Source organism: Eimeria mitis, genomic scaffold, assembly GCF_000499745.2.
Source record: "Eimeria mitis Houghton genomic scaffold, Emh_scaff243, whole genome shotgun sequence".
Taxonomy (NCBI): Eukaryota; Apicomplexa; class Conoidasida; order Eucoccidiorida; family Eimeriidae; genus Eimeria; species Eimeria mitis.
Genome location: NW_013570767.1, coordinates 1 through 23,896, shown reverse-complemented (window position 1 = coordinate 23,896; position 23,896 = coordinate 1). Strand labels below are relative to the sequence as shown.

Sequence of the window (23,896 nt, the reverse complement as noted above, 5' to 3'; positions counted from 1 at the left end):
AGCCACTGCCGACATAGGGGCTGCCTGATCGTATGTTTTTCTTATCATCACGGAACTAAGAATTTCATTTAAAAAATATAATAAAGTATGCATGTGCTACGCACGCAGCAGCTGGCCTTGGTCTTTAACCCGCTGCTTAACCCCCCCAGTGAGCAGCAGTTGTTACTACCTCTGTCTTCCTCCCTCCATAACGCCGCTTCCTCCCCCCTTGTTTTATGAACATATTATAATGAATAAGTCGCTTCCTCCAACCTGCTTTGTCGTGAAGTGACCCTCTAAAACAGAGGGATATTGCAGGGTGTGCATGCATGCAGCGTGTGTAAACCCTTAACTGCCGCCCTACAAGATGGAGCAGCAGCAGGAGCAACAGCAGCCCCAGGGGCCCCCGCCTCCATCTGCAAACACGGATGCGTCTCAGGGGGCCCAACATTTGCTCGCAGCAGCGCCCAAAGGGCCCCCTCCAGCACAAGAGGCAGACCCCCCTCGTAAGCGTCGTCTTCTGTTCCCCAAGGCGCGCCCGAAGAAGATGCAAGAATTCTTGGGACGTCGGTTGAACCCACCTGCTGATTCTAGTGAAGCATCGAAGTTTCGAGCGGTTGATGTAGATGCTACTGCTGCATCTCAGCCGCAACCGCAGCAGCAGCAGCAGCAGCAGCAGCAACCAGCAGCAGGGGGTGACACCAGCGGAAGCGCAGAAGGAAGAGTAAGCGTTCGCCGCTCTTTCGAAGACGCAATGGCAACAACGAGAGGAGCAGAGAACTCTCAACAGACGCAAACCACTTGCGCGGGGACAGCAGCAGCAAAAACCGATGCAGAAGCAGCAAGAAAAGAAGCAGCAGCAGCAAAGGAAGGCGCATTGCGTTCTGACCGTCTACACATGAAAGTTGATGGTGCTGCAGCATCCTTGAGTTCAGATATAGAAGCAAACAACACAGCTCGATGTGCCTCTTCAGCTCGCACCACCACACCAGCAGCACCCCAGGCAACAGCAGCAACAGCAGCCGCAACAGCAGCAACAACAGGCGTTTCAGCAGCAGTTGCTGCACCAGGAGCAGCAGCAGTAGCAACTTCTGATGGTCTCTCCGCTTCAACAGCTCTGCTGGATTCTTCTTGCTTGGGTGTGCAGCGGCTGACTCTGAAGTCGCCCACAGGCAACCAGGGGGGAGAAGTTACTGTAAATGCTGCTGATGCTGAGATAGGTTTAAGGGGGGTCAGCAAGAGCCCCCCAGAGAAGAGGCCGTCGTCTGGGGCTTGCGATACAGCAGAGGTAGATATGGCGCTGCCTGCGTTGGGGGAGCTGGGGGATGGGGGGCTGGGGCCCCTGAAAGTTGAAGACTTTTCAGGTATCCCGCTAGCCGCTCGCCTCCAAAGTAAAGTAATTAAACAGAGGGCGCATGGGTGCGACGAGGTGGTGGGGTGTCTAGACAGCTGCTCTAGCTGCGAGGAGAGGGTTAAACTATGGGAGGAACTGATGAAACCTCACTTTAGTTCGATTATAAAGGATACAAATGCTCTCATGGGCACCAAAACAGTTGAATTGCTTCAGGCGCTTGTGGGCTGCACGTCAGCTAGGAATGCAGCAGCAGCTGGTACTGCTGCTGCCTTTCCTGCTTCTGCAGCACTACCGCTGCTGCAGCAGCATGGAAAGCAAATCATATCGCAGATCTTGTCGAACCCGAAACACTTCTCTTGCTGCTGCGACGTGTTGCTGCAGCTCAGTCGGGCCTCAGAAGCCTGTGTAGTTGAAACTACAAATCTCTTAGCCGCGAGCTGCCAGGCATTGCTAGCAGAGAAAAAGGGAAATGTAGCAGCAATAAAAGGCCAGGGCATTCGGGTTATAGGCAGCAGCCTGGAGCTGCTGCAAAAGATGCTTGAGAGCTTCGGCCTGCAGCTTGTTGTTGCTGTGGGGGGCGTGCAGAATCTTATAAACCCATTTGGCGCGTTTGCTGCCTGCAGCGACAAGAGGGTTCGAGGGGCCCTCTCTTCTGCTGCTGCTGCTGCAGTATACTTCACAGGGGCTGCAGCAGGAGACGTAGCTGCTGCTGCAGCAAAGAAGACCATCCTTGAGAGCCTGAAAAGCAGCAAATCCATGCAGACAGAAGTGGAGAAACTCATCGAAAAATATCAGACTGAGCCGCCGCCTCCCCCCTCTCTCACGATTGCAGGAATGGCAGTTGAAGGCCAGAGTGCAGAGGGCCCCCAGACAGGTGGGAGCAACCGAGGCGGGCAGAAAGGGGGGGGAGGGGCCCCCTCCTCTCTGGCTTCGCGGCTCGTGACTGAGACAGATGTGTTGAAGACAGTTTGTCAGCAGCAAACAGATTGGGTCGTCAGAGCAACAGAAGGAGTTCTGCCGGCAGCAGCAAGAGACAAAGAGGCAGAAGAACCCCCATGGAAGGTCAAGATGCAGGCCTGGCAGCAACTTGAGACCGTCAGTTATCTCTTCCTCTTCTTTCCTCCTCTCGGTTTTGCTGCTGTAGCCATGATTCATGCTGCAGCTGCTGCTGCTGTTTCTGCTGATAGTGCAGCTCCACCACAAAATTTGTATGCTCTGGTGCTGCTCTTTCTGCATGCGCTGAGTTCGTGGGTCCAGGCTGCTGATGAGCCTGTTGCTACTCGAATCGCTTATTGATGTTTTTCCTTCAATAAAACATTTTCTCTTTCATATGTTTGTTTGTTTATTTACCTGTATTGTTATGCTGCCTGCAGGCATTGCGAGACTGCGTGTGTCTGTACAAGAAGAACCCGTTTCTGCATCAACAACTGCTGCCGCTGCTGCACCGCGTGCTTGCAGCGGAGCCGACTCTCCCTGTGGTGACCTGCGCCCTGAAGACGCTGCAGATGCTTGTGCAGCTGCTGCTACAGCCAGCTGGGGGAGACGGCTCGCAGCAGCTGCAGCAGCAACTGCAGCAACAACTGCGGGTACTGCTGCCGGACGCTCTAGCGAAGTTGAAGGTCAACAATAGGCCGGTGCAGTCGGCTGCATGCGCTTGCATTGGGACTTATCTTTCTTGCATTCCCCTAGACGTTGTGGTGGGAGATTTGTTGCCAATTAAAGAGAAACTAGCGCACTATCAGAAGCTGCTCCTCGACGAAATAACTAAAGCTGTTGAACAGCAGGCAGGCAGTGCCTCGGCATTGCAAAGGGTTGCTGCGCAGCTCCTTGCTGCAGGCCGGACAGCATCAGAGGACGGCAACGCGGCGGTGAGAGCAGCAGGAGTGGGGCTGATTGCTGCTGTTGCCAAGCATGCACAGGGCTCTGCTGCAGTGGGGGAAGCGATGCAGAAGCTGTCTGAACCCAAACGACAGCAACTGCAAAAGGCAATGGCAGCAGCAGGCTCAGCAGCAAAAGGACAACAGCCTCAGATATCTTCTCCTCGCCGCCCGCCGAACCAAGGAGCTCCCACTCCAGGCGTCCCGTTTTCGCGCATGCGTAGTCGCGGTGCTGCTGCCGCCACAACAGGGGCAGCGACAGGAACAGCAGCAGCAGCAGTGCAGGCCACTGCTGCTGCTCCTGAGAAGACAGGTGGAACGGTGGCTACTGGGCTTACTAGAAGCACCCTACGCAGACAAGCCAGCGCGTCTGTTGGCAATCTCAGTGCAAGGGGCCCCCTGCAGCGCATTGGCTCGGCAGGGGCAGCACTTGTGGGCCCCTTAGGGGCAGGTACCCATGGGGCCCCTGCAGCAGGAGGCCAGTGGGAAGCGCCGCATGCAGCCACGGGGCTAGACGAGGCGGAGATAAAGACCAGAGAGCTGCTGCCTGCCGAACTGCTGCAGAACCTGGAGGCCCCTGCGGGGCTCGAGCGGAAAAGGGCATATGAAGCGCTTGAGCAGTGGTTTCGCCGGCCGTGTGACTGCAATCTCTGCAGAGTTGAAAACGGAGAAATGGATACTGAAGAGGGGTCCACAAACACAACAAATAACAGCAGCAGCAACAGCAGCAGCAGCTGCTGTCGACTCGAACTGCTACGAACGTCCGCTGTTCATGTTTTGCTGCACTTGCGCTCTAAGATGAGAGGCTTCAGGGAGCGAACTGCCGCTCTAGAAGATGCATGCATCACGTCTCTGCAGGCCGTCTTGGGGGGTTTGCTGCCTCCAGAAGAAGCTTCCACAGTGGTAGCAGCAGCAGCAGCAGCAGCAGCAGCAGGAGGGAAGGAAGCAGCAAATTTGGGGAAACTGAACACGTACAGGAGCCAAGCCCCAAGAGGGCGGCAACTGCCGCCTGTTGATAAGGCCATTGTGAATGTTGTATTAGAGCCTCTGGGTGACCGCCTGGGAGACCCGCGGGTGGGCAGCACCATCATGACCATTGGTCTTCTACTGGCGAAGTGCGTAGAGACACCGACGACCGTTGCTGCTCAGCTCGCTCTCCTTGCCGAAGGGCGGGTAGGGGGAGGCCGCATCATGCACGGTGTCTGTCAGCTGCTCGAGCAGCTGCTGCAGCTCTGGGGGCTGCCGGCCTTTACTCCACCCAAGCAGTTGCTGATGATTGTGCGGCAGATGCTGGAACCGAGCAAGGTGAAAAAGAGTCAGCACGAGAGTCTAGTATCATACCTCTGCAGATTGCATTTCTTCTTTTTTCTGTTTCTTCTCTTGTCCCCCTGGCAACGTTCGTTAGATGCATTTTCTGCTGCTTTGTCGATTGTTCCTTTCTGTTCAGGGACCGCGCTCAGTCGTATTCCCCTTGTTGAAGCGTTTGCATGCGGAGCTGGGTGATAAAACAATGACCGCAATGCTCGTTGCCCATCCCCTGCCGGACGACGTGAAGCACGCGCTCAAGCAGCAACGACAGCAGCAGCAGCAACAGCAGCACCAGCGGGACCCGCAGCAACAACATGCACAGCTCACCTCGGAGGACTCTGGACCTACATGGGAGCTTGCAGTCGCTGCGCTGACGGCCGGGGCTGCTGCTGCTGGCTCAGCAGTTGCTGCTGTGGCCTGCCCCGATCCCCCCTCGTCAGCTGATGCTCCGTGCGTCTCGGTTGCGCCCTACATCACCTCTGATCTGCTGCAGCGCCTGCAGCAAGGCCAAGATGAAGAAACGGTCCTCAAGGCGTTGAACGAGCTCATGCACATTTTTGTAAACAAGGTTGCGGGGAGAGTCAAGCCTGAAGGTGGGGGCCCCGATTGCTCCCTTGAGATACCTGCAGCAGCAGCATTTTATCGTTGCCAGTGTCGGGGGGTATTCGGATTCTCCGCTTTTTACTTATATCTCCCCTCGCATATATATATATATATATATATATATATATATATATATATATATATATATATAATTTAGTGGCAGTTCTATCTTGCTGTGGCTGTGGGCAGTCACAAGGCTTGGTTTGTTGAATAGTAGGGTTTAGGGTTTAGGGTTTCAAAGTAATAACATGAGCATAGGGACTGAACTAAGCCCATACGCGCCTCACGTTGCTAAGTGTGTTAAGTGCCCATGCACAGAGGAGAGCTGTTTGAACGCCAGAGAAGGAAGTAGATCAGGCGGGTATGCATTCATGTCGTGAACTGGTTGCTTGTCTACGCTGTGCTATGTTTTATACTTTTTATCGTTATTTAGGAACGATATGGCTTGCTCTTCTGTGCTTGCTACCCCGCAGGGCTGAGCGGGCTCGTGTCGCTGTTGCGAAAGCGGCTTGGGGACCCGTCTGCGTCTGTGCGGCGGCACGTGCTGCTGACTTTGGTTATTTTCTGTGAGCGACTGGGGGTCGAGCCCCCGCCCCAAGATGGCAGTGCAGTGTCTCCTCTTCCTGCTGCCCGCGTCTACAAGCAGTTGTTACCTGCTGCTGCTGAATGCCTCTGCGATGCTGACAAAAAGGTAATCACCCATCAGATGCAGTGAATGATCAAAGGCATNNAAGCCAGATATATTGCATAGCTGCTGAAACGGGGCGTCAGGTGTCATGGCACTCAGCGCACAGCCTTACAAAGCATGAATTCTTGTATTTTTAGTTGTTTTCCTCTCTTACTGCCATATTTTTCAGGTTATGCAGGCAGCGTACATCGCAACGGCTAAATGGATGACTGCTTTGGGACTCGTGGATTCAATGACGCTACTGAACCCCTTCCTCTCCAGCAGCAGCACCGGCAGCAGCAGCAGCAGCAACTCAGGAGCAACATCTGTCTCTCAAAGGCCATTCGCGGGGGCAGTTCTGCGTCGGGCCTTCTCCGTCGGCTTATCGGGAGTCATGCTGCAGCACAGGAACACCAAGATAAGAGAGGCGCTGTTTGCTCTGTTTTGTGTTGCCCTGCCTGTGGAGCCCTCACAGAAGTCTGCGTTGCTGTCGTCCCTTGTGCCTCACCTCCTGGATGCGGTCGTCCCGCAGCTCCGCGGAGAGGGTGCTGCAAGCTCTTCTGCCGCCAGCGCCATGCTGTCCCTCCTTGTGCACGACGGCTGTTCGCCTGAGTCAATCGTAGAAGCGATGCAGCTGAGACTTCAAGGGCAGGGGCTCCATCCGCTTGCAGCCCCCTCAGCGGAGGCCACACTCAACCAAAATCTCCTTCCGGCTGAGACCCTCAAGCTCCTGCTTAAAGCACGGCAGGAAGTCCACGCTTCGCTACGGGAACCCCTCGTGAAGACGGCACTGTCGCCGACCGCAGCTACCGCAAGAAAACTGCAAGAACACCAGCAGAAAGCTATGGATTTTGTTTCCGAAGAATCAACGCGTGCTACCACCCCAGCTGTTGCCCCTGAAGCGTCACCAGGAATAACCTGTGCCGATGCCAGTCCTATGATTGTCTCGACGCGCTCTCAGAGGATCCAGAGAAGCAGTGGCTCAGGTTTTGCCACTCTTCGGCGGCAGCCCATTTCTCTGCGGGAAGAGCTGTATCAAGAGTTCAAGGGGCGCGTTGAATCCAATCTCTTGATGCTGATGTTTCCTTCACACGGCGCTTCTTCAGCAGCCGGGAGCAGCAAGCAAGGAGGACCCCACTTGGCGCAGCTCAAGTCTGTTTACGATGCATGGAAACCCCTCTTTGGCATGGAGGGGGACGCAACCGTCCCTACCGAGCCGTCGAGCCCTCGCATGCACCCGTTGCAAGGAGAGAAGAGCATTACGGACTTACTTCTAAAGTGGATCTCCCTCTGGTAAGCTGCCGCAAGGCGGAAGATCTCACTCTGTAATCACAGCCATAGGAGCACCGAAACGCGTACGTATAGCCACAATATACTGCAGCCCGTCGCCATCCATCAACCACAAGCTTCAATGAAGCTTCTCAAGCGTTTCCGGTTACTCAACTACTGCAGCATCAGGCTTTAGTGCTGTGTAAAGCCTCACAGCTTTACCATCTATGCTGCTGCTTTTTTGGGGAACTGGCACGAAGTAGTGCTGTGCGTGGTGCGTATGCAGCCTGGCAGAAGTTATACAGCAGCCGCGGACTGCTCAAACGCAGGAGTCTCTTTGTGTGCTGCTCCAGTTGCTGCAGCTGGTGATGCAGCCATACAATAGCTTGCGCGTACCTCTGCCTCTCTATGAGCAGCAGCAGATCTTGCAACAGTTACTGGATGCTGCTTCTGCATGCGCTAATACTCCCAACGCAAAGGGAACAGCAACACCAAAGCCTGCATCGAAGCAGCCACGGCAAATCGCGCGCGAGACCCTCCTGCTGCTAGCAGCGATTGTAGAGGACCGTCCTAGGTTCCTGTCCACGGTTCACCGAAGTCTTATCCGTTGCAAGAACAAAGAGTGAGCGGACCCGTCTTTATTGAACNGTTTGGTGTTAGCATCGATGACATTTTTATGCTCTATCATTTTTAAAGGAATGGGGGAGGGGAGTGCTGAACTTTGCGCTCAGACTGCTGGTAGACTTGATGGCTGCTATGACTCGCGCCTTGGGACAGCATGTGCAGATCCAGTTGCAGTCTAAGACGGGTTCTGCATCTTGCAACGAGCCACTGAATGATTTTCTCTCGCAACAGTGCGCTGCCCGTTTCTTCGCCCTTTTCACGGACGCAAGGGCATCAAGCGAGCAACGCAATTTGGCCTTTGATTTCCTTGTTCTTTGCAACCTGACACTGAAAGGAGGCACCCTCCAGTAAGTGACCCTGCTGCCGACAGCGAGCGCATTGTCTTCATTTACGCCGTCTGCGCAGAGTTGATGACAATTCGACGCTTTTTATGCAGCTGATAGATGGGAAAAAGCACTCAGGATGATCGCATTGCTGTGCAGTGTGCTTCTTGTGGGATTTCTGCTTGCAGCTTGTTGCCTTCACTCTCTCCTGAATGCCGGGCTCGCCTTGTGGAGGCCACGAAGCAGATAGCGGCTTCTGGTCTTTCTCAAGGTCGGCTCGAAAGCCTGACTGCTCGCCACGGGGATGGCTGCAGTAGTGCAGGCGAGGAATCTACGAATCAGCCAACTCTACCGGCAACAGCTCCTATCGGTCCACCCTCACAGGCAGTGGGTACGGCTCCCGAATATCACCCTTTTGGCTCCCCGCAGCAAGTGCCCCAGGGCCTCCGTCGCTGCTATATTCCTGCTGACCCCCCTTTGCTGCTCGACGCCCACTATAGTGTGCAATACCGTGCACGGGGTCGATGTGCTGTTTCACCCTGCACATGCAAAATGTGGACGCAGTGTTGCCTATTTGCGTGTGTTTTTGAATTGTCCTAAGAAAACGGTGCAGATGCTGGACCCATTGACACAAAACGCCCAGGCGCCGACCTCAGCGATCCGAACAGCTTCAGCCTTTCGCAAACAGCCGATGGTAGGGGATTAGTGAGAATCAATTAGAAACATTGCAGAACAAGACAACTAAAAGACAGCGGGTTTGAGCCAAATATTCATTGTGCTTCATCCAACCTCTCAGCAAAAGTTTTAGTTCGGTGACGGTACTGGGCGTTGGTGTTTGCAAAGCGGATGTGCGTGCCTGTTTTATGGTGTCTGTCCCAGCTGATGATGCTTTCGACACAACGACCGCCAAGGCTGCAAATTTGGATTCCGCTGCGTCTGCTTTGGTACAAGCAGTGGCAGAGGCAGATGCACTGCTGCAGACGGGAGAAGAAGAACTACGACAGCAATCTTGTGCCCTGGAGGGTTGGCTAACCGCTGCAAACGAGCTCCGTATGAAAAGTAAATCAGCTGGTGCTGCCTTCGCTGTCCATCTCGACTCAAGCCTGCGGAGGCCCAAAGGTGCTGTGCTCAAAAACGACGACACAAGCAGCCAAACGAATGGCGAAGGGAAAATGACATCTAATATACCAGTTGAATTGCTCTGCTGCCTCACGGCTTTAAAAACGTGGTGCGCAGAGCTGAGATTGAGGTCCTTGCCCCGAGCTGCCTTTGGAGCCCACTCTTTGCTTTTTCTGCTGACGTCGGCTCCTCCAAATCCAAACAGCACAGCAGCAACGGCAGCGACAAAAGCCGCAGCAGCTGCTGCTCAGGGTGCCGTCGATGGAGTGAATGGGAAATCCGTGGACAACAGCACTCAGCAGCAGCACGCTGATCAACCGCCCACACGCCGCAGTAGCCGACAGTACATTCAGCTGACTCCCGTCGGCGAGGCAGTGATGAGTGCTCATCCCCTTAGTTCTCAGTTTGTGTTTGAAGGGGTTACAAAGGCGCTTGAATTCTTTTTCGAGCCGCAGCATTACGAGACGTTGCATGGTGCTGGCCTGAGTCTCCAAGGTGCGGCGTCAGCCTTGTTGATTGCAGAGGCTATTACACGCTGGCGTATGCACTCGTCCAGAGCCTCAGGTAGCTCTACCCCGTACAAGCAGAGGAAAATGAAGCTCTTCGAGTTGAAGGACGGAGCCTTGGCGCCACTTCCCGATAAGGCCTTGCTACAGCAGTGCTGCAGCTGCCTGCTTCTGTGCATGGGAAGATATCAGGATTATCTTTACAAAAGTCCAATCGCTGTCAGTTCTTCCCCTTTGGCAGGTTCCTGTAGCGAATGCAGCTCTTGTACTCTAGTAAAGCACTGCATGTGATATATTGAGGCTGGCTGTGACATGGGCTGGGTGATCGTTTGATTCAGATGGATTCACGTCTCGGTTCCGTACGCTACTTGGTAACATTTCTTCTAAATCAAGTCCTGGGGAGGAGCATCCTGCAGGGGGATATTCGTGTCCTGTGAGCTGCCGCTGCTTTAGTTTTCCCTGCTCAGCTTATGTGAAGCATTAGAGGATGTGTTCCAGCTCCTGTTTGCTAAAGCTGCCCCATCAGTTCGCCTAGTCAACCATTGGTTCGGCATACATTGTCATTCAAAAGTTTCGGGTCGTTTTGACGCTGCAGGTCGTGCATCGCTGAATGCTGCTTTTCACTAGCAGCCCAGAATCTAGGCAGCGTTTCCCAAGGCTCGCATCAGAAACACGCCGAGACTTTATGGCGCCTTGTCAGCAAAATTCATAAGAAGGCAGTGCCACTGCTGGAGAAGCATGCAGCAAACGATCTGCAACAGCGAAAGGAGGTTTCGGGTGGAGGATTGGCAGATGCGGAAGAACGGCATCTCGTTGAATCCCTCAGTATCTTAGACCTCATCAGTGTAAGTATCGCAGATCGCCATGAAGACTAAGAAGGGTTACTGTTGCTCGCCATTTATCTGTACACTTGTGTACACGGGTGTTGTTCTGGATAGTGGGCTGTGTGTGTACGCAATGCAGACAGTTGTGGCATCCCTTTCTCGTCTAGAGGGTGCCTATCATGCTGCAAAGCATCTGATAGAGCAACGTTGCCAGCAGGATATGCAAAACAGAAAACAAACTGAGGACCGTGGCCTTCAGCCCGGCTACGAGAGTCGCGAGAAATCGCTCATGATGCTTCAAAGAGACAGGCTTATGTATCTCCTCCATGCGAAGCTCTTCATGCATTCATTTGCAACTTTGTGGTACGTGAAAGCCGATGTAATAGATCTTTTTCATAGGAATCGCCCGATGCGCACGTCCGTAAACCAAAACAATTCCCTCAAAACTATAGTTCGCACTCTGGTTGCAATGCGCGTGATTGTGCATGGCAAGTGGCGGCTGCCATTGGGGAGCATTGTCAGAGGCATATTTTCGTGTATGTGGATCGTGCAATATTTTGCAGCCCAACACTTCTGGGTGTTCATCTGGAAGCAGCAGGGATAACAGACTCTGCGGAACGGAGTGAACGGCTGGAACGACTACTTCGCAACAATGGGACGGACGAAGAATATGATGTTCAAATGCGCACGGGGGAATCTCCGTCACCTACAATGGACCTGAATAAGTCGTTACCGCAAGTTCGAGGAGCAGAAGAGGCATGCAAAGGGCTGAGCAACTTCTCATGTGTAGCAACTACTGCTGCAGCGACCGCGTGCGATATTCAGCAGATCTTGGCGTTCCATCGGAGGTCTCTCGAAAATGCAGAAAGGGCACAGTCCGAGGACTGTGCTATGCAAGTAGATTCGCCATCATCAAACCGCAAAGACAATTCGTGTATGATAGAAGCTTTTCTTAAGGTGTGTGCACTTGCTGTCATCTGGGTGAATTCCAGCATCATACATTGTTAACCGTATGCTGTGGGGATGCGTATCTGCTTATGACTGCCACGTAGTTCGCAAATTGTAGTGAGCTTAGTATACCCGTTACTAGGTCTGCAGCAAGATGCTCTGGGGGTGGCGCAAGCAAAACGCATTTATTGCTAGCGCTTTATTGGGGGTCTTTGTCCACTGTTGTTCAAAGCAGCTCACATCCGGATGCAGGAAGTAATTTGCGTTGCCATTTACTAAGCATCGAGCAACTCTTGCATGTGTTCTGTATTTATGCTTATCAGGAGAAACGCGAAACACTTCGAACGCTTCTTATCAGGGGAGGCATTGATCCATCCAAGGTGAGGGGCTATTTGCAGGATTTGGGACCTCCCTCAGGATAGCTGGCGGTGTTACCTCAGCCAGGCCAGCCGCAGCTTCGTCATATCTAACCCAGTTTACAGATGACTACACCATGCAAAACTGCCAGTACTCCGGCCTCAGATCGTAGTAATAAATATGCACCTAAACTTCACTTCACTTTGCATGCGTGGACTTCCTGGACAGCCTTAGGGTTACACTCACTCACGATGTTGCATTGCTGATGCGAATGTGAGATAGCAACCTTAGTCCCCGTTTAGTTTTTCCCTCTGTTGGTTATTCAGGATCAAAAGCTGGGCTCTTTAGGTGGCAACAGTCGACGTTGGCTCTGCTTCGGCGGTCATTCGATTGAGCAGCAACCCTACGACAGCAGCGATGACTTCATGCTGCACCCCTTTGTGCAGAAAGTTCGAGAATGCCTTTTGTCTCCTCTCCAGCAGCGTACACTGCTACAGAATCACTCCAGCTTGACTTCACACCCAAATGACTTCGAGGATTCATCTAGCACTGGTTTGCAGCTGCTCCGCTTTTGCGCTGGCACTTCAGCGGCTCTCCCTCACCATAAGCTTGCAACACTTAGGGCTGAAGGTGCAAAGCGTGACTGCGTCCCAACAGATTGGCTTGATATTGGGGCGGTAGGCCGGTATTACAAGCTCGACCCCCAACCATCGCAAGCGAGTTCCAGTGTTCTACCCCCACACTCCAATTCAGCTGAAGCGCTTCGCTCGAGTTCGGCAAGTTGCGCTTACCAAGAGCCTGCTGATCGGGGGAAAACGCAGCGGAGCGGCGCGCTTCCGAATGTAACAGGAACTCGGGATAGTGGTTTTTGCGCAAGTGATCCAACCGACGTCACGGCAGACCGAGACGCTGGCGCTGGTTCCGCTGGTCTCCAGAGTGGTCAAACGGTTGAGGGAAACTACGATGTGCCTGCCAAAGGCTCAGATGCTCTGTCTATTACGCGACTTCTGAGGCCTGCACAGCAGCGGCCGGCTAGAGGTTCTTTCGGGCGCTCTTACTCTATGCGAGATGGGGATGGACATCCGTGCGAATTGCCTGCCACTCCCGTGACCGCTTCAAGATTACCCCAGTGTAAAACTGCTAGGCCTTCAGTTCCCTCCGCTTCTCCAACTGGTTCACACGAAAGACATATGCGCGGTTCTAGCAGCTTAACGAGGCGCCCCAGGAAACCAGACACAATGTGCTTCTCCCAACCCACCGCCACTGATCCACACTGAGGTGCTGTCAAGGCGCTGCGCTTTTTCAGCTGCCTTTCTCTAGTATATACACACTTTTTTTACCTGCTTTACGAGCTAAATGAACTTAGCTGTTCGCCATCATTTTAATTTCTTGAAGGATACCAAGTCGCCATATATTTTGCTGCTGTGCCTTATTGGCTAGGCACAGATGCCTCGCCTAAAAAATCCGCTCAGAATGCTAAATGGCATAGTGTGGCGTCACCGTCAAAGTTTCCTGATTAAGCTTACTTTGTCCTTTCCAACGCATCTCTGGAAGCATGTGATTTTTGCCAGGTAGGAATGCATTGGAAAGTAACGGTCAATTCCTGACACATTCTGGTCTCCACAATTTACATGATCGGCCTGAATTTATCCCTGACGCCTCCTGACAGGTGGGAGGTGCTTGTGTGCACGATATCGAAAGGCCTTGGAAAGTCAGCTAAGCTAATTTAGAAGCATAAGACACTTCTTTCCCTTCTTATGTTTCCTATTCCTTAGGATACGAACCCACCTAGCGGTTTGTGCGGCTGTCCCCATGGCTGGCGCCGAATATATCCCTGCACGGGTCCGTTACCAATTCTAAGTGTGTAAATGAATGCAACTTTGCATTCGTGTCACACAGCTAACGCCTGTTACCTCTATTCTCCCCAAAAAATCCTACGCCTTACAGTCGTATGCGGGCCCAGAAGGGGCCCGTGCACTGAACACAGTTGTATGTCACGGCCCAAACAGGCGTGAAGCAGCAGCGCCAGCGGTAGAGCCCTCGTTTCCAATGCATGCAAATTCAAGGGGACTGCTGTAATTCCTGTTCTTCAAAACGCCATAGTTAGAAGTGCAAAGACAATAAGAAGGCATCGTGTAGGGCATGGTTACTCGCGTTTCACGCTGTGTAGAGATTGGCGTTCACAACGTTTGCGCTAGGAGGCAAGTCTTAGGCCGGACCTCTAGATTGGGACATTGAGCCCTCTCTAGTTCGGTTTCTATATGCAAAAAAGGTTAAATCGTTTTACGCAAATCTTCCCCTTCAGACACTACGGATTTAGAAGTGCAGTGCTGCCACCCGCGGTTGCAGCGATCAGTGTCGCCGGAACGGAGCAACGCAAGTCTCTCCAAAACAGGGCTCCTAAATTGGGAAAGTTTTCAATAAAAGTTAGTATTTGAGTGTTATTTCCAGTTGTTTTCATGCGTTTCACGAGGTATAAAACTGGGGCCTTCTCCCGTGACGTGGTGCTACTGCATCGACTTGGGGGCTTGGGCGACGGTTCCTGTGGCCGGCGCCGAATATAGCTTCGCACGAGCCCCTTATCAACTTTAACTACATAAATGCATGCATTTTTTCTAGCTGAATTAGCTTGTACCGGGGGGAAGCTTGCATGGAGTTTGGCTCATTAAGTTACCTGCACGGCGAGCAGTGCACCGCTCGCAAGAGTGTCGGCCGTGTCCAGCGGAGTCAAAGGGTACGCCTCTTGGTCAGTTACTTGTAAGACACATCTGAAAAAGTGATTTAGGATACTTCAGAAAATGTCCCAAGATTGTGGCGGCCAGGTGAGTAGAGTAGCCGGGGCTGCGAGGACGAATAGTCCGTTGGTTCATTCCTCTTTGGCAGGCTTGCGCCGATTTCCTTACTAGGTACACAACATCCAGCAATCTGTGCAGCAACAAGAACTGTAGGTAGTGTAGGATCGTCTAGGTACAGATTATTTTCCTGAACACCGGCTAGTTGTGCCGTGTCTGTGGCATTCTCCAGTCCCTGGGCCACTGCACGGCTGAGCAATCAAGGATGTGGCATAACAGCAGGTCCATTGCTTCTCCAGAAGATGCTCGTTCCATCAAATCGTTTCGTTTCGTTGCGCTGGAAAGGTAAATGCCCTACGAAGAAAAGTTCCCGCCGTCTTCGATACGGCTCGCGTGCAAGTGTTGACACCTATATTCCGAATATTCCTCATATTTGGCTCTTCTTTATTCAGAGAAAAAGATCCATGGCGCGATGGAACGACAGTTCCCGTCGCTACTACCAGAGATACATACAGAAGGGACTTAACGACACCAACGAACGCCCCGGCCTGGGATGTGATGGAGCACAAAGTCCTCAGATTTTTTAGTTACTTCAACGAGCACGTTGACGAATCAAGAGCGGAAAACTATCGCAGCAGGCCTTGTGAAATATTGTATTACCTCGAGGTGGGAAAGCGCATCTAGTGATAATTCCCTTCTCTATGGCTCCTGTCGATGCTGTAATGAGCCAAGCACCCTGCGATTTATCTCATCATAGGATGATACAGTGGAGATTGTCGAGCCAAAGATCGACAACAGCGGCATGAACAGTGGATCTTTAATTAAGAGACATCGGTTTCCTATCGTTGGTGAGCCGGACAAGCTTGTGTCACCGGCGGACTTGCGCGTCGGCTCAACTTTCACAGCATACGGAAAGACATTTGCCATAACGGGATGCGACGCGTTCACAAGGGTAGGGCCTTGTTTGTGCTTCTAGTTTCGACGGTATAGACAATAATTCATCCGACACAGCATTGGCACATTGGTGTAGGACGTATGTAAGCTATATTCTCAAGCAGTGAGCTGTGTTTGTGTGAAGGAGTGGTACAGGGTTTCGGGAATGATCCAACCATCTAACTGCACCACAGAGTTCCCAGGCAGTACCGGTCGCTCATACCACAGGATGCAGAACGAGCATCGCACAGAAAAGTATGGCATCAACGCACACGTCTAGATGCTGCGCTACCCGGATCAAATCAGATTGAATGCTATGGGTGCTATATATGAATTGGCTGGTGTGCACGCCTGCAGAGTAGCATTGAACTCAGACAAGCAATGCATCGACGAATTTTACGAACGCGTTGAAAGCCCTGAGCCGGTACGTGTACATCTTCCACTTGTTGGACTGCAGCAACGCCTATCCACACTCATATGAATTGGCGACCTGCAATCTCCTTTGGCGTGCAGGTTTGTAGATTTAGAGCCTACTTTGACGACAATTTCACGAACCTCCTGGAAAGACGAATGTACACGATATTGTATTTCCCCAGGTATGCGTGACTAACAAGCTTGCCGAGTACCGCTGTGCAGCTAAGGATCATGTAGCATTTATCCCAAGCAGACGCTCTTACTGAAGTATTTCCCTAGATATCTCGAGTTGCGGTGGCTTATGTAACTTACGCAGAGATGAGACATTGGAAGTTAGAGAGAACCTACCTCCTATTGGAGGAAACCGGTTTACAATATTCATCAGTAGACGGAAAATGCTAAAAGGTGAGTCAAGGAACATGCCACTGCTCTTTTTAGCAGGGATCAGTACGTCGTAAGTACGGACTAGCTATATAGCTAAGCCTAAGGCAACATGTGCGCAGGGAATGTTCTAAGCGTGGGGCCATCGTATCCGTGCCCTCCGGAAGCAGCATATTTCAAGTTACTGGATTTCAAAGTAAGACATTGGAACGCCCTGTTGAGTAGGTATAATGAAAGCGCGCTTTATTGTGAAAAGTTCATACTAGTACTTGTGGCAACGTCTGCGTTCTTAGGTTGGTTCGGTTGTGACAATAGCGGACCGGGATTTTTTCATATACGCTGCCGACCCCTTTACTATGTCTTACTTCAAGTGGGTTGCAATGGTTAGATGCATGTTTTGGAAGCCCAAGGTCCTGAATGAATTGCAGAACATGTGTGGAAATGACAAACTGAGTACTCTGCTGTTGTCGGCCTTTCTGTGGCAGAGACACTCTCGGCATACAACTTCAAGAACCCATCAAGATTGACACTTTTGAGGTGGAAGACCAGCCATTCACTTCTGCAAAGCTGAGAGACCACGGCAACGATAACCCAAAGTGCTCGAAGGGAGATCGGAAGGGAGGTCCACTGCTGATAAAGGCCACGATTGCAGACATGATATGCCCTGATGCCTTTGGCAGAGAAGTAGATATCCTGTTCTACCCCGAAGACAAATATGTTTCTGTCTTTGAGCCCAAAGTACATGGGTAGGCGAGTCACCATTCTGGTGTGATTAGCCAAAAACTCTCGCTTTTCACGCTGGAAACCTTTCTGTCCTACAAGCCTAAGAAGTACTAGGAAGCGGGTGCTTTCAGGCAAAGCAAAACAGCTGGAGAGAAACTGCTCCAAAAATCTATATATTTCAATGAAGATGCAGGAAGACCTTTCGAGGCCTGCGATTTTGTCGTAGGGTAAGGGCCGTTGAGATGATCGTGCTGTTTCTTTTTCTGCTGGGCTTCGTAAGGCATCCACATTGGGAGATATTATCACACGACGCTGACTTCCTGCAGGTCTACAGTCTCCATAAACAGGAACATCTTTAGAATAACAAGCGTAACTGATCTTACTGGACGGCCGACCGAGGGAGGAGGTCTCGAACCGGACCAAGCACGCGTCCTCTTGCATCTCAGGCGCCTTTGGGACGGTCTGCGTGGAAACGATATCAAATCTGGCCAAATGTTCACCGCCTGCGATGAGGTGAGGTGAAAAAGAGTTTAACCTTCATAGATCGAGCTTCGTGCACAGAGGTGATGGCAGAAACAGGCTAAATTCGTTGCAACTGAGGGAAATTTATGTACTTAGGTTGTTCGTGGTGTTGACGTTTCAGCGCCGCAAGGGGTTTTTGACATTTCAAGATTTCCAAAACGCACTGGAGCGCTTTGGCTACACAATATCTGAACAGGTATAGGATTAGTAAAGAAGGGCAGGAGGGTCTGAAACTCGCCTTCACAAAACAACTACAAAGCCAGCAAATATTGGAGTGAGCTTAACCTCAGGACGCTCTCCTCATTTCGAGGTACTTCGACTCCACCGGAGATGGAAAAGTTGACTATGAAGAATTCTGCAAAGGGATACTGGAGCTGCAGGGGGCATTCCTTTCCAACAGCCAGCGGCTCAATGAAACTCTGCACAGCGTGAGTCATTTCCTGGTCATATGCGACTACCGAAGAAGCATATCAAGTTTGGTTTCTTAAAGCAGGCACAGATTCAGGTTTCCTGATTTTGCCTGTTCCCGCAGAATATTCAAGCATACAGGGAGACAGCAAAAGGCGAATCGACAAAGCTCGAAGATACCAAAGCAATTATGCAAAGCTTCAAGCAACTTCAGTGAGCCGGTGGAATTATTAATTTCAGTAAATATGCATTGTTGATGCCTCCAAGCGTGGACGCCTCTGTAAAGTGGCCTTTCGTCGTTTACATTCATTGGGCATCCTCTCCGTGCGTTCTTAGGGGCCGTCTGTACCAGCAGCCTCGGCTGCTCCAGTTACTGACCAAAGAGTTTTCTCGTTCGTCACTTGGGAGACAGGTTTCTGTAGATGAAGCTGTCGAAGTTTTCTTCCGCTGTGGTAGGACTGTTGGAAGTAGTTTGGGAATGCTCACGAACCGCTTACAAATCTCATAACGAGCGCCAGTGTGCATCTAGAGCAAAACCAGTGTATTTCTTCTTGCGAGACAGGCTTTGAGCAGCCGCGCGAGCAGATCAGGTCGATACTTGAAGAATTGTTGCCGCAAGCAAAAAATAACGTTATCGACTACATTGACCTTATCAGCGTGAGACACTATCTCCTTAATCCAGGATACGATTAGAGCGTTTCTATACCCCATGCTTATGTACTGAAGTAATCGTGATTCGATCTGACTGCATATATAAAGAGGACGGCAATGCATATTTTTGTATCTCTGCCTACAGGCCTTGAAGTCAACGTGTCGTGGTGTATAACGGCCGCTTGTCCAAACCAAGTTACTATCGTGGCGGCAAAGCCTAACTCGCCTTTCAGTCATAGGAATTCAAGTTTGTGCGTTCTGGTCACGTTAGGGGTATTCTTTTGTGCATTTCCTTCACCAAAGGCTTCAATGAAAGGCTATCATTTAACTAAGATCTCTACCTATCCTACAGTAACTTTTAACCCACGGGACGCCTGCATGGAATGCTCTGGGGAGGATTCTTGGCTTGCCAATGTACGGATGAACTTCTTGCTAGCGGAAGGCGATTAAGAAGAGATAAGCTTCGGCCTGAACTTGTTATACGCTTAAGGAAGAGAAGTATCGCAATAAAACCCTCACGACGTGATCATTTTTGACACACTTATTTTCAGGAGGTCAAGGACTGCAAGGTCCTATTCTCCACTTTTTCTGAGATTCATCTCAACAGTTTGGGGGATGTGAACCCCTGCGAAGTGCAAAGTTAATTCATTCTGAATCCACAATTTCAAGGCATATCGAGTGTGCACTGGCTTTGGATGCTCAGCCGCTTCTCCTGAGACAGCTGTCTTTAATCTGTTACTGGAATTGGTTACCCTACTGGAAGTTCTGCATTGCTTAGTTTATCTGGGAGCGAGCACCTGCTACAGGCAACTCCACGATCACCGGTTACTGTGCAGTTGCCCTCGGAAGTTTGCGCACAATACAGCCTGACGATTTCCAGTGCATTCGAAGCAAGTGCAGTGTTTTTGCTGAACTGTTGATGAAGCTGTAACTGCAACTCACCAGACAGAGAAAAGCGTTGCATGCCACTCTTGCATCTCTGCCAGTTTATAGGGGAGTATGTGGGCATTCGAGGCCTTTCACGTTGAAGCGGGGTGGGAAAACGTGGCAATCAATTCACCGCTAGAATGAGGCTATGTCTGAAGTAACATTAGGAAGGTCTTAGGCAACGGTGGATTAAGCAGGGCAGAAAGTGTTCTGCAGTGCACTGCCACGTCCAATGGACCGCTTGACGTCAGCACTAGAATGAAACGCACACCGCCGGAGTTAAAATACCAGGGCCTGTAAAAGCGTTTGGCGAATTAGTTTCAAACTCCCGGATGAATGGGGCCCACGACTTCTAGCAATTTCCATGTATCCGGCTGTTCCTGTGGCCCACGCGGCTGGTATTGAGTCACCTAGAGCGCACGTCATGCGGTAACGACGGCACGCCTCTGGGGTAGATGGTAATCAAAAAGATGGACAGTACTCGTTTTGGTATTTTCTTTATATGGTTTTAGACCACTGGTCGAGTAGCAAAGGGGTACTGTTGCACAAACGTGCACGGACCGTTCTGAGCGACTGGAACGGCTGGTGGGGGGCACTCCAGATGTGCAGTTGCGTGCTTTACAATTGTGGCACGAAAAAAACTTTGGCAAAAAAATCGCTTTCTAGATTATTTGCGGGGCTCCGGTTTCAGCGGCTTGTCTGGCCCCATAATGTGGCTCCCCTTGCCTAGCGGGCCGCGGTGACCATCCGCGGAGCCGCCCCGCGCATGGTGTCTTGCTGCGGTGGCAGGGCGTTGCACATAACAACTCCAACTTCTGTCTTATATAACTCCACCACCAAAATCGCAATTTCTGAGTTTCCTCTGAAGTGGATGCAGCATTATTGAGTGACCTCCTGGTGCCTCCCAGGGTTGCTCGTGCTATGCCCTGCTGCAGGTGAGCAGTCATAATGTCGTCGCCGAAAATGGACAACCAACCCATGCGCAGTCCGTCAGTGGACGTGAGCTCTATACATCTGGTCATTGAGGCACTTCAGGCTGCCAGTTGCGCAGTTGAGGGCACAGCGGGTGATTCCTTTGCGCGTCAGTGGGAACTGGTGTCTACCGACTCGGTGGCTGGTTCATTCTTCCTAAGGTCACTCTCTATCTCCCTAGGGCTGGAACTGCCCACTTCACTTCTCCAATGCAGACAAATCGAGGAAGTTGCCGCGAAAATCACTGAAATCGCGGCGGGTGTCGGCACGGACTCAAGAAACAAAGTTCCCCTGCACACCATCCATATTCACCAGGGCTCCCCGCGAGTGGCCATCATAAGCGCTTCATGCCGATTGCCTGGGGGAGTCGAGACGCTCGGTGACTTGTGGTCAAACATTCTCCTCCCAGGAAGGGATGCAATCACCCCTATTCCTCCCTCGCGATGGGATGCAGATATGCTTTACGACCCAGAAGGAGGTGAAGGTACTATTTATGTCAGAGAAGGAGGATTCATTGAAGAAGCAGAGGCATTTGACAACCGTTTCTTCGAAATCCCCGATCATGAAGTAAGTTTACCTGTCACATCTCAGCCCTGGATGAGCCACTTTGCCAATGCCTCTGGCATTGTCTAAAGAACCATGCTTGTTCAGGCTGCGCAAATGGACCCACAACAACGGCTTCTTTTGGAGGCAGCTTTTGAGGCTAGGGCTCCTTTGATGAAAGGCCGGAAAGGCCCAACAGATGAGACCGGTGTTTTCATTGGATGCTCATGCGCTGACTGGTAGGTTCTGCAGCACCACAGATGCCATTATATATTAGGTATACAGCAGCTGTCCCTGACAGAAGCCGGAAGAGTGCCGATCAATTGAGCAGCTCAAAATGTGCTCACGTCTTCCCATGGCCGTGTTCTGCCCCAGATGACGAACCAACTTTCTCCGCATACAATGGCCTTGATGATATCCTTGCATATGTTCAGGTTTCTCGTCCACGCAAAACTTACTACACGAGACACCCCGTCGTGCTTTATCGTAGATCTACAGCATGCAATGCTTGCAAACCGCATTTCTTACTGCATGAACCTGGAGGGGGCTTCAATGACAATCGATACAGCGACGTCGTCTGGCATTGTTGCGTTCTCCACAGCTGTGAGCCACATTGAATCAGGCCGCCTAGTATGCGCCCTTGCAGGGTCTTCTCAGCTCATTATTGCTCCAGAGGTCACAGTGGCTCTGTGCAACCTGGGAATGCTGTCGCGAAAAGGACGCTGCCGCCCATTTGATGAGGCTTCTGATGGATTTATTAGGTCCGAAGGGGTCGTTGTATTTTCTCTGCTTAGAGAAGATTACGTTGCCGAATATGTTGACACGTCGGTTGTGAGCCCACTGGCGTATGTTCGTGGGCATGCTGTGGTGCATAGTGGAAGGGCGTTCTCAACCACGGCTCCCAGCGAGGGTGCTGAACGGCGTGCCATGGAAGGTGCCCTGACTAAGGCAAACATCTCTCCTGATGATGTCGACTACATTGAGGCCCATGGAACTGGAACAAGGATGGGGGATGCAGTAGAGGTTCAAAGTCTTGCTGCTGTCTTTGGGGACTCCCACGACCCCGAAAGGCCACTTCTTGTGGGTTCAATCAAGGGGAATATCGGCCATTGCGAAGGCTCGTCAGGGGGTGCAGGAATTTGCAAGGCTATTCTTGTACTCATCAACCGCTGTGTGCCAGGCACCCTTCATTTTAATCGCCTTAGCAGCTTAATAGATCGGGTGCCAAAATACTTTTCCATTCCTCGGACGGCAACAAGATTTCCTGTCCCTGATCGGCCACTGGTGGTGGGTGTAAGCTCCTTTGGGGTTGGCGGCTGTAACGGCCACGTTATTTTAGAAGGCCCAGCAGCGGGTCAACACGATTTTAAAGCGCAACTAAACGACAAATGCTTGTGGAAAAAGAACATGTTTCCCTGGTCACACCTGATTAGCATGCCAGGAGGCAGCAATGGGGAAATTTCTCCCGTGGAATTAATTACTCCCGAGGGGTGCATTCCAACCCCCACTTCGTCCTTCTGTGGGACGAACGTCAGCGTTGTCGGGCCGTCAACCGATCAGGATGTTGGACGGAATGGCCCTGTAGTGTTCACGGAGGTGCCCATACTTGGACCCAGCAATGCGGCCAACCACAGGCGGCCCAAAGAATCTTACCAAGATGGTAAATTGAGTTCCACTTGCTGGGGTAGTAATAGTCTCAAAGTGGCGCATACCGAGTTTGGCACGTTTTCATCGAATGGCGAGGAACCGGATGTGCGCCCCGACAGCAGCTCACACTTTCCCGAACGTTCCCCACGAGTTCCTGTGGAGGACAGTTCACCAGATCAGAAGATTCCGGCATCTTCAGCTCCTACCATCTCCCGAGAGCAGATAAGGGCAGCAATTAATGAGTCGCTCAAGCTAGCTCTTAACCGCGACGAGCCCTTGCAAGATGACACACCATTTGTGGAGGCAGGAGTAGATTCGATGACGTCTATTGGAATCAGGGAGGGCCTCTCAAAAAGGCTCAAGCTCCAGCTACCGGCAACCCTTTTATATGACCATCCGTGCATTGCCCAGCTTGTGGACTACCTGGAAAAAATCTCTTCGACGCAGGAAGCGGACGTGAGCAACAGCGTGCTCTTTGGAGTGGGACGTCCTACGGCTCGAAGCGCCATTGCTGTCACGGCAATGGCCTGCAGGTTCCCGTCAAAGGCTCATTGCGATTCGGAGTTTTGGGAGGCACTCCAGTCTGGCCAGGACTGTATACAGCACATTCCACTCACGCGTTTTGATCCGTGGAAGTACAGAGATTCTGACAGAGACCTATCTAATAAGCTTTACGTCAACGATGCTGGAACATATCCAGACATGGCCTTATTCGACAACGCTCTGTTCAACATTTCTATGGCTGAGGCCCAGTTGATGGACCCGCATCAACGAGTCTTGTTGGAGGTCTGCCACGAGGCGCTAGCCGAGGAACTGCGGGAACGCAACCAACGTGATATAGCCATTGTCGTAGGCTGCTGCAACAATGACTGGGTTCGCGAAGCCTGCACCTCAAAACAGGAGGTAAAAAGCCTGACCGGGACAGGCGGGGCTGCATCGATCATTTCAAACAGGGTCTCCCATGTGTTCAATCTTCACGGACCAAGTATGACAATTGACACTGCTTGTTCCTCTTCTCTCGTAGCCCTTGACGTGGCTAAGCGGTTTCTTAACGACGGAAGATGCAACACTGCCGTTGCAGCAGGCGTTCACATATTGATTAATCATCACGTCTTTGAACAGTATTGCAAGGCTAGTATGCTGAGTGTCGACGGCCGCTGCAAGACCTTCGACGCATCAGCCAACGGCTACGTCCGCAGCGAAGGATGCGGAGCACTGCTTCTAA

The 23,896-nt window shown here is 51.7% G+C and overlaps 2 protein-coding genes across 2 annotated transcripts; both read left to right on the top strand.

Moving 5' to 3' along the window:
- Nucleotides 1-346: 346 nt before the first annotated feature.
- Nucleotides 347-19,226, top strand: EMH_0005080 (uncharacterized protein; the record flags this gene model as incomplete). The annotated part of the gene is made up of 32 exons (XM_013497034.1): nucleotides 347-2,428; nucleotides 2,707-4,515; nucleotides 4,658-5,111; nucleotides 5,595-5,812; nucleotides 5,979-7,081; nucleotides 7,344-7,679; nucleotides 7,789-8,028; nucleotides 8,193-8,395; nucleotides 8,606-8,698; nucleotides 8,884-9,597; nucleotides 10,260-10,474; nucleotides 10,593-10,816; nucleotides 11,017-11,410; nucleotides 11,725-11,781; nucleotides 12,085-12,842; nucleotides 15,003-15,120; nucleotides 15,308-15,502; nucleotides 15,629-15,738; nucleotides 15,841-15,907; nucleotides 15,997-16,079; nucleotides 16,214-16,302; nucleotides 16,401-16,474; nucleotides 16,572-16,648; nucleotides 16,764-17,024; nucleotides 17,133-17,228; nucleotides 17,448-17,514; nucleotides 17,645-17,719; nucleotides 17,814-17,951; nucleotides 18,056-18,144; nucleotides 18,268-18,383; nucleotides 18,494-18,588; nucleotides 19,134-19,226. The coding sequence occupies 32 exons, from the start codon at nucleotides 347-349 to the stop codon at nucleotides 19,224-19,226; spliced, it is 10,743 nt and encodes a 3,580-aa protein (XP_013352488.1).
- A 1,231-nt stretch (nucleotides 19,227-20,457) lies between these two features.
- Nucleotides 20,458-23,770, top strand: EMH_0005070 (Beta-ketoacyl synthase, related; the record flags this gene model as incomplete). Its single annotated transcript, XM_013497033.1, has 4 exons — nucleotides 20,458-21,048; nucleotides 21,133-21,263; nucleotides 21,459-23,574; nucleotides 23,696-23,770. The coding sequence occupies 4 exons, from the start codon at nucleotides 20,458-20,460 to the stop codon at nucleotides 23,768-23,770; spliced, it is 2,913 nt and encodes a 970-aa protein (XP_013352487.1).
- Nucleotides 23,771-23,896: the final 126 nt, after the last annotated feature.